This window comes from Notothenia coriiceps, unplaced genomic scaffold (assembly GCF_000735185.1).
Source record: "Notothenia coriiceps isolate Sejong01 unplaced genomic scaffold, NC01 NC01_scaffold00000339, whole genome shotgun sequence".
Classification (NCBI taxonomy): Eukaryota; Metazoa; Chordata; class Actinopteri; order Perciformes; family Nototheniidae; genus Notothenia; species Notothenia coriiceps.
Genome location: NW_011333040.1, coordinates 15,218,932 through 15,229,442, shown reverse-complemented (window position 1 = coordinate 15,229,442; position 10,511 = coordinate 15,218,932). Strand labels below are relative to the sequence as shown.

At 42.5% G+C, this 10,511-nt stretch overlaps 1 protein-coding gene and 1 long non-coding RNA gene across 2 annotated transcripts in view; one reads left to right on the top strand and one right to left on the bottom strand.

Annotated features, from left to right (window-relative positions):
* The window catches only part of LOC104946922 (homeobox-containing protein 1-like), a 16,212-nt gene extending 6,426 nt beyond the window's left edge, over nt 1–9,786 (bottom strand). Inside the window, exon 1 of the mRNA XM_010772834.1 lies at nt 9,220–9,786. Within this exon, the coding sequence (XP_010771136.1) occupies nt 9,220–9,668 (449 nt within the window). The 5' untranslated portion in view covers nt 9,669–9,786. The remainder of the gene's footprint in view (nt 1–9,219) is intronic.
* The window catches only part of LOC104946932 (uncharacterized), a 14,301-nt gene continuing 4,425 nt past the window's right edge, over nt 636–10,511 (top strand). The window contains exon 1 of the long non-coding RNA XR_798510.1: nt 636–1,005. This is a non-coding gene — a long non-coding RNA (uncharacterized lncRNA). The remainder of the gene's footprint in view (nt 1,006–10,511) is intronic.

Genomic DNA, 10,511 nt, shown 5'->3' with positions numbered 1-10,511 from the left:
CCGATATAGTACGTTAGCTTCACCTTGGATTCGAGCGAGGTAACGCCTCTATAGGGGCGCTCTCACGCCTTTCGAAATGTAAATAATATAAATAAAGTTTACACTGTAAAATGGTTATATGAGTGCCCGTGTGATCCCCTGCGAGTACCTGGTGGGTCATCAGGGCGCCTGGTGTCTAAACTCTTCGTGACGTCACAAAGGGAGATCCTACCTCAGTATCGTCGCCCAAATTCACATGCACCCGAGTCGTATTACACTGCGCCGCTCGCGTACCTTTAAAAAATCACGCACGCTTCACACGGCGGTAAACAAAGATACTCGTAGAGACGGCGGTTGTTCTTTCCCGAGAACTCCCGGACAATGGTCCTGGCTCAAGACCTGGTAAACGACGGCGACGCGTGAATGCGCTCTAAAATCCGCTCGACTAACTATAGTTTACTTTTTTAGTAGATGTTTTTTCTGGTATTATGTTGAGTGTTTTTAGTCTTGAAACCCTCAACACACATGTTGCCACTTCTTTGTACCATTTTCAGGCGATTTGTAATCTGTTCTAGAAAAACGATGTGATTTTGGATATTTGTGGAGTTAGGTAGTCCGCAAGTGTTTTTTATTGGTTAAGTGGTCCTTGGTATGAACAAGTTTGAGAAACACATCACTAGTTGAAAGGGTAATGTATCATAAAGTTAACTGTCGTAGAAGCCGCAGGTTTCCAGTGTTGTTGCACATGTTTGCGTGAAAGCCAGGAAAGAGCAAGCTGATCATAGGAGCCAGTTTACCGCATTGAGCACAGAAATAGCAGCGCCCCTTGTGTTTCTAAACAATTGCATACAAAGTGTAAATCCAAATGTTTTCCTTACACTTCCTATAAAGGAGATGGGGTCTCCAGGAAATTGGGTTCTAGAGATGGCACGGTGTGGATGGGTGTGTAAAAGAACACAGAGAACAGACTTTCCCGGTTCAGATCTTTAATATACTTTGTTCACGCTGTTAGCCGTGTGTGTGTGTGTAACAATTACAATCATCTTTTAAGAAAAAAATTATAGAAGCAATACAATTGAATTAGACAAGCAAGTGAAATACACTAATACAGAGAAGTTAGCAACTAAGCTACCACTAGCATCCAGCACTGCTAGCAAACACATACTTATAACATCAACAAACAACACTTATCAACTCATGATGTCAACTTGTGGGCTTTCTAACACTTCCATACTTTTCCCCACAGGAAGATACCCCCTCCCACAGGATGGTTGACCAACAGGACCCCTCCTCATTGGCTCCTGCAGAGGTCACCGCCCTGCCGAGCCCGCCCGCTCAGGTTCTGGATCTGAAAGAGGAGGATTCAAAAAGGGAGAGTGTGGACGAAGAGTGACCAAAAGCTGGTTGGATCGTCACACTTTAATCGGATGAAATAGGAAAACAATAAGTGTCTCCTCCTCCTCACATGTAGGGCCTTTGGGGGGCTTTGGCACCCAATAAATGAAAGGGAGAAGGGGGCTCCTGATGGTAAGGAGGCCACTGTATTTATCAACAGTAATCCTGCTTATATTAATGGCAATATACAGTATATATATATCCATATATAGTGCATTCCAAGATGGTATTACAATTCCTTAGAGGGAGAATTATCTAAAGGATACCTCGCCCATTTTAAGCTTTTCTTTCTCTCGCTACATGCCTTCTTTTTGCCTTTTCACAGAGTGGTTGTTTGGACTGTGGTGAGAGTGCTGAGCCTGCAGGTCAGGTGTGTGTTGCTGTGGGGAGAGAGTTTGTTTACTTCTAGTCTATGGTGATTTGAACGCCCTCTGCTTGCTTGAACGTCTTTGACCCCCGCCTCAATCAGTCGATTTGATCCAATCAGTCGATAACGTGCTGTTGCTATCAAGTCAGAAAAGCCCTGAGGGAAAACTGGAATCTCAGGTAAATCCCAAAAGAAACGGTGGATCAAGACAGTGAAGAATTGTCTAAAAACACGCTTTAATTTCTTCATCTTAACCAAACAGGAAGTGTTATTTATACCTTTTTATATTAGCGGAACAAGCCTAGGACAATACATCGTAGTCTCTCTTGGATCTGTCTTCTTTGTTATACTGGATGCTGCTGTTCGCTCATTTCTTTTGTATTATAATCCTCGTCCTCCACTCAGCCAGTGAAGCTAGACTACACTCATAAGTCTACTCAGATAGTTTTTTATTTTTACGTTGGAAAGAACGCTAAAACAAATGTGATCAAAAACATAATGCTACATGCTAAAAGCACCTTGTGTTTTATTGGAATAAGCTAAAGCTTAAGCTCCTGTACGTTTGTATGACTGCGAAGCTGCACTTCAAAGTGGATCTCACTATAATGGAAAGAGGGAAGCAGACTGAACCTGCGTTTGGGCCTAGAGATGTACATAAACAAACCGGAGGATACACACGTCTATGGGTGCTTTCCTTCACATTAGCACTACCGTAATTTTCGGACTATAAGGCGCACCTGAATATAAGCCGCAGCAGCGGCATACCACTCTCGGTTCCACTTTTACTTTTGCGCGCTACCTGTCTCACTCTTTTCCGGCCTAGAACAGATTTTTCCTGCTCGGAACCGCAGTGCCGCTTAAAGGCTGGGAGGGTCCGCGCGACCGGCGCCATCAGAGAGCCGCATAGAGTTAAAGGTGTTGGCCGTTAGCTGTAAACAATCCGATTAGCCCTACCGTTATATACAGGCCGCCAGCGGTCGGAAATATGGGTTGTTGGAAGAAAAAGGCGCGGTTAAGTTCCGAAAATTACGGTATACTATTTATTTGTCAACTTGAATAGCTGACTGCATAGTTCCCCTGTATTCTACGGGCCAAAGGGCCTTCCGGGTTGCTCCTAAATGTTCAGAAATGGACGACGACGCTTGTTCTCNTTCTCAGCCAAGTACCCCCTGACCGACCCTAATGTTCCATCAGTGTGTGATTTATTAACTCCTTCATGCATGAATTACAACAAACTAAGGATATTTTCATCTTTATGAAAATATCCTTAGTTTGTTGTAATTCATGCATGAAGGAGTTAATAAATCACACACTGATGGAACATTAGGGTCGGTCAGGGGGTACTTGGCTGAGAATTTTTTTCAAAGGGGGTACATTACTGAAAAAGTTTGAGAAGTACTGCCCTAGATGCTGGATATATAACGTTAACTGAAAGCTGGGTATACTAACTTTAAAACTAAACGTTTTTTCAATTCCCTGGAGGCAAGAAACACAAGTGGATTGTCTACTTGAAACCAAATCAAGTGTATTTCCAACAACAAGCAGTATAATTACACACCAAATCTAGCTATAAAATGTCATATTTTTCTGTATTAACAGAGTATCTCCTGTTATTGTAACACATCATCTACTAAAAACCATGTGTTACAGTTTCTGTTTATTCCATCCAGGTATTCACCCCTCTCTCAACAGAAAGAAAATCAGTCCAACGGTACATTCTACCATTACCTTTATATCTTCTGATGGTAGCAGCTTTTCCCTAATCAATTTAGTACATAACTTCGTCTAAATATCTGTAAAATCTATTTCAATGTCTCCCATGCTGCAGTACCACGCTCTGCCTGAACTGTTGTTCCTGCAGGGGCGCTGTTTCACCAACAAACAAATATCAGTAAAACCAATGTGGAGAAATAAAGAATCCCATTTTACTGGGGGGCAGTATGTATGTATGCAATGTCAGAATGTTTGCAGGACCTGGTGGAGCAGACATGCAAGCTGCATGATGTAGATTAAGAAAACAGTCCCATGCAGAGTTATTGGGCAGGGCCTTGGCGGTGGTCTGCCCTCTTCGAGGGGCCCCTTCTAGTTTTCACTTAACGACATAATCAAGTATGTCTTTTTACAGGACCTTTTTATGACAAACTATAATTTGGTATTTGACTGTGATTTTTTGTTTTTCTAAAACACTTTTGACAACGTAATGACATGCTATACTAGGATTCCTTTGGCTTAAGGAACATTTTATCACTGGAGCAGTTTCTGCTATTCTCTTGTCCACACTGATGCATGGCTGTCGCTCTACAGGGACTCAGGTTTTATCACTGCCAGGATGCCTTAAGAAGAGTTACATAATTCAAGACAGTGTAAGCAAGGATCCCGTTTTCATGTCTCCCTTTTATTAGATACATGTGATTTAATGGGACTCTAGAGAAACAGATTAGGATTTGTGTGCTAATTTAAACTCTGGAAATCCTGAAGCCATGCATTTAGGAGAAAGATGTAATATATTTTAGGCTATGAATAATAAATGAACAAAAGAACCTTGAGAACATGGACTGGAATTAAATAAGAAAGGCTGGTGTATAACTGATACTGAAGTAATGTGTTGTTGTAGTTTCTCACCATTAGGTTCACCACGTTTTGTAGGCAAGTCCTTCAAGGCCAGTAGAGTAATGTGTCCTGTATAGTTGATTTTATGACATCCTGCCCATTTCCACATAGTACAAAATATGCACTGTACATATACTGTAGGTAGAAAAACACACATGGTCAGGATGCGAGTATGGAACTAGGCCTGGGTCAGACACTGGCAATTACATCACCACACCAATTGTGTCTGTTGCAATCAATAAGCTGCATGTACAGTGTGGAGCTAATAATACTGCATGATGTTTTGTTTGTTATTGCCCAACTCCCTCCAGTTAATCATCAGTCAATGCAGGATGAAATGAAAGCTGTTGACGTTTTAAATGGCTGCTGGTTTTCATCACTTCTTTTTATTCCTCCTTGTCAACTTCCAGTCATTCATGTTGCATGCCAGCCCACTAACGCACATACTAACTCCACTCTCGACTCCAAAGCTGCAGGGGAGATGTATTTATAGAGCGCTCTGCTATGCACTGATCCTCAAGCATGTTGTATAGTTACACAGGGTGGACGTGAACTGGTGCCTTTTACCCCCTGTGGTCCCAGACCTGTGGTGAATAATAGTCGGCTATCAGAAATAATCAGCCTGATTTCAGACATGTATATTTATATTACCTTGTTTAAAACACAGAAATGGTGAGTATAATAGGTAAAATCCTGCAAATACAGATGTCCATTATAACTACACATCATATTCAATTTATTCATTTGTACTTTATGCAGCAAGATGTGTCTTCAGTACTATCTCCAGCACTCGAAGCCATTCATGGAAGCCATGCAGACACTGCCTGAAGACAAGGGCGGCACTCTGTAAACCACTTAGCAATTCAACTTTTCCTCTTCCATGAGTCACCATTTTCTTCCACTTTAATGCGGCTTAAATTATTCATGGAAATCCCCATCAATCCAGGAGCCAGCCAGTCCTTGAACCAGAGAAGGGCCCGATGTGGAGAGCTGTTAGCTTCGTGGCTGCTGATTGGACCCCTCATCTCACATCTCCACGTCCACCCTGCACTAAGACTGAAAGGCTGAAGAGAGCTGGCTTTTCCAAAGAGCTTCTCAAGTGATGCTGAAGTGTAGTGTGGACGAGAGTGGAAGAGAGAAATCAACAAATGTTAAAAGTAATATATTTAGTTTCATATGGTGGACATATTCTGCAGGCAACAGATGTTATTAGGGCGGCAAACAATTACTTTGAATTAACTAGAAAGGCAAGCGAAGAGTGCAGACCTCATTTTAAATCTTTATGATAAGTAGATGACTGTGGTGCTGTCACCATTGAGGGTATTTTTTAGCGTGAAATCACATTCTGTTCATTATAAATCAAAAATAATGAGTACAAAGACGTTGCTTTTGACCATCATTGTAGGAGGACAACAGCTGCAAAGGCAAGGGGTTTCCAGGGTTGTAAAGTGACCTTTCCAGGGTTGATACTATGACACTTGTTTGGACCACGCCCATCTTCTGGCTCGACTTCATTCAAACTAATTTATTTAAAAAATGAGGTACATAATTAAGCTTTACTTTAACTTGGAATTATTTAACAACAGTGCAATTGCAGAAATGCTAGCCTGCTTGATCACTGTGTAGACTGTTCACTTCTAGGCATTAATTAAAAAAATTTGCAGACCATTTAAGGAAATTGAGCCAGAAATTATATCTAATGTGCACAGATTATTCAATTATTCACTATATTGACATTTCAGGACTATGTAGATGCAATATACAGTTTATTGTTGAGGCCTGCTGCTATGATGTTACAGTAGGAATACGGAGCAAAGTCCAACACTGATACAGGTGAAACTATAATAACAGCTGGGGCTCAGAGCGGATAACAGGGTGTGGCAGCAATAAATCCTCCTCACCAAGATTAATTATACTGTTAAAAGCACAACTTAAATCAGCCCAAATAAATGATGGATGCATGTTAGCAAGGATTTTTAACAACAAAACTTTATGCGTAATATCTGTGTAAATTGTATTCAATATTTTAAGAAATTGCAATAAAGGAGGTGAACATTAATTTTAAATGCTAACTATCCCTTTAATTACATTTCATTGTCCAAATCTAATGACCATCTTTTAAAAAAAATTAATTAAAAAAAAACATTAAACACAGTAACAAATATTTTTTGGAAAGAAAAGATGAACTACACGACAAAAGCCTCTGAACAGAGCAGGTGCTTTTTTCTCCCTAGCAACAGGTCAATTTTGGCTGGTAACAACACCTTAGACAGGGGGGTCATCCAATTGTATGTGAGCGTGTTGATTGTCTTTCAGCCAATAGGCACTCACCAGCTGTCCAGCAATTAGTTCTCCCTTGGTGATGAAGATGTTCTTTAGTATAACTGTAGCTCTTGATTGATCAATTTTCATTCCTGGTTTGATTAAATGTAATTATGATGAAAGAGAGTTAGCTTTGTTAATTCACTTCACTTACCTGCATTGAAATGTATAAATGTTTTTCAGTTTTTGTGTTGGGAAGGCTGTACTTGTCCTGTCTGTTTGTATGAATAATGCAAAAGTCTGATGGAGTGAGTCATGAATTTACGTTTCTCAGATAATAGCCATTTCTTTCAGCTTGACATTAACAACTCAAAAGGATAATGAGGACACTATGCTATTCATTCTCAGAGATGATTTACATTTAGTATAAAACTGTCTGTGTGGAATATAACTTAATAGTGCCACAAGTAACTAAGCTCAAGTATTTATGAGCCATTCAGAAAGATGGCTCACGGCACTGTAAACCCTTCAGACTGAAATATTTAAATATTAATATTATGAAATGCCTTTTTGATGGATTTGCATTCAATAAGGTGAAAATGTTTCGGGTACCTAGAGAACATATCCTGGATTTTCATGTGGTGTCACATTGAGTTTACCATTTGTGTTTTGTTCTTTTTACTGGTGTTTGATTTAGTAACAGATTTTGTGTAATTTACTTTGACAATTGTATTTATTTTCTTAGTTACTTTGGCGCAAGATATATAACATAAAAATAAGTTTGGGGTAATAAATACATTATTTAGGCAGCCAAAGAATTGTTGGGAGTTGTTTTATTCACAGCATTTGTTTCAGTAACTTACTTAATAAATACATTACTGAAAAAAAAATCCATGTTATCTTTGGCTCAGGTTACAGCACAGTAACTGAGTATTTCACATTGATTGCATTATCATAGATTTATTCTTTTGGATGGGGGCCACATGAGGGTCCAAGCTCCGTGTCACAGGCCCATGCCATGGAGCCCATTTTCCCCATTCCTAATGTGTAATGTGTCAAAGTAGCACTAATTCCAGAGCTCCTTCCTGATTGGCCACAGAAACCAGGTGACAGGGTAGAAAGGTTTTGGAATGCCAGCAAACCATTTTCCACTTGAAGGGCAGTGTTTTGTGGTCTGTGAAGGCTTTTTCTCATTAAGTGTATGCGGACGACACTTAGTGGTTAAACCTCATGAAATGTGTGTTGCTCCTATTTTTATAAACATGAAAAATCAATGGTCCACTCACACTGCCAACTGTCAAGATCAACACAGAAATGTCTTGACTGCAAACGGATTGATTAACCTGTTAAGTTTGTTAGCAACCAGAAAAGGACACCAGTAATAATGACAAACAGATGAGAATGCTGCGTGGGGTCTGGGTGCCGTGTTGGCGGGACGTTGCGGGGCTCGCTGCTGCTCGCTCGCTGCTTGACAGTGTGAGTTGGCTTACTGGTGTCGTTTCCTGGTTGCTGCGTGGGGTCTGCGAGACAGCGAGAAACCAAGGAACCCAGCCTGAGCACACACACAAACTGTGTTTCGCTGTCTCAGGCTGAGTTCAGGCTGAGAAATCCTCGGAGCCGCTGCTGAGAAAAGATGTGTGTGTGTGTGTGTCCACGTCCACGGATTGGTCCATTTGGACCTGGGTATGGTCACGTCACTATACTCAGGAAGAAAAAAATGGAAAAAGAAAAATCTCCAACGAGGCGTTCTGGGGCAGCATAGACAGGTATTTTCTGTGTTAGAGTTGTACTCACTACAGNTCAGCGCGGATGAGTCTAACCACACGAGGCGGGGCAGCACGGAAAGGCCGGTACGGGCTGCGGTTAGAGTTGTACAACTAGCCCCTCCAACGAGAGCGGATTTTCCGGCAGCCAAGTTTCTTTTTGACGACTACCGGGACAAGTTCGATCGCATTAGTCACGGTACCTCTTAGCTTTGCCTCCACTCCCTGGGTTGTTTTGATAATTTCTTCCGTTTTAACTCTAAAAGTCGAGAGCTGTGTCCAAGCCCTTTGGGGTACTCGAAGAATTCTGACGATCTCGACTTACCTTTACGTTGTATAATATCGATATACTTATTTTTAGTATAGTTCGTCATGATTCTATATATGCGCGAACAACCGGAGAAAACTTACTGCTTATGTGTGATGGCCGGTGGACGGACCGGAGGACGGCCCGACAACTATCGACGGCCGAAATCGGCTTGGTGTCTAAGGGACTTATGTTGCATGAAATATAATGTTATGCAATGTAGTAGTAAAGGACTAGTGACAGGTAATTCATGTCAAGAGCATATTGTGTGGGAATCAGGTTAGAAAGAAGGCCTCACAAACTGTGGAATTAAGAGTTTGAAGGTAAAATGAAAATACCACCTTCAGTAGGTTCAGGTAAAATGTCTCTGAAATGAATGGGGTGCGAAGTTAAGATAGGAAAATGGACAAAAGGAAAAACTCCCCTCTCACGTGCTACAAAACTAACAAGGTCCTACGAAATAAGTTAACGTGTTAAGTAGGAGGTCCGGACTCTTCAACTGGCCCAAGCTAAGATCTCTCCCAACTCTTCCTCACCTCATGTACTCTTCCACCTTCTCCTCCAGGTCCCACTCCTCCTCGCCCATCATGTCGTAGCTGAACGAGCGTTGCACCGCCACACTGGGGGGGTAGAGAGGTGGGGGGGAGGCCTCGTAGCTGTTACTGGGGGACAACGCTGCTCCGTCCAGCCCGGAGGTCTGCGTGGTGGCCGAGGCGAGGGACAGCGAGGAGGCGGAAGACGAGGAAGAGGAAGGAGCCGGAACAGCTGTGGTGGTGGTGTTGTTGTTGCTGTTGTTGTTGTTGGTGGTGGTGGAGGGGGTGGGCTGGGAGTCACAGTTTGAGGGCGGGCGGTGGTCCGAGTCCAGCCTCTCCAGGGACTCCAGCGCGTGCAGGATCTGAGGCTTGGTCATGCCGGAGAGACGCAGGCGCTGCAGGAGGTCGATCTGCTCCAGGGTGTAGCGCGGCTCCACCTCGCAGCACTCCATCCGGGCTTCTGCACAGAAATGGGATCAGAGCGAATTTGACACTGGCGTTTATGAAGGAAACACAAGAGCAGTTTTGTAAGTGAATATGAACCAGATGTAGCCCTATTAATACTCCCTCTGTTGCTCTCCCCGAGGTTACTAACACTTTTTCCTCCGTTAACTGTGTTTCTTTTTTGGATGTCACAATTGAGACCATTTTCATCAATTTTCCTTCTTTTCTTAGAACTAACCATTTATTTGTAATTGAAAAGAATACCTTTAGCCACTTTCACACCAAGTACTTTGCCGTACTTAGTTCCCAGCACTTAGTTGCCAGCACTTAGTACCCCCATGGAACTAAGAGCCGATCACGTTCACACCGGTATAAGTCTCTGAGGGAGGATTAGGCAAATGAAGCCGCTGACGTCACTTCTTCTTCTTCTGCTTTGGGTTTACTGGCAGGCCGCAAACAACTTCACGGCGTATACTGCCACCTGAAATCCCCGGCCGGAAGTCCCCGGAGTTAGGGACTGGCTTCAGTCGAAGCTGCTGGGACTCCCAGCAGCTTCTACTGAAGCCTTCCGAGTAAATCGCCAGAACGCCGACACCTCCTCATCTCCACCGCTCCCATGTTTTATTTTGTGTTGCCATAAGTTAGTCTCTCTGCGTTTCTGCGCTGGGCTAATGCTAATAAAATGGTGGCTTCACAACACTTTTTTTGAGTTTTACGGGGCGTGGTTTGCAATCCGCCCAGCCAATCAGAAATATAGCTCTTTTCTCACAAGAGAGCCGCATGAGAGTCCCTGCTCTCTAGCAGGGACGGAAAAGGGGGTAAAAAGGTTCTCATGAACTCATTTTAGTTCC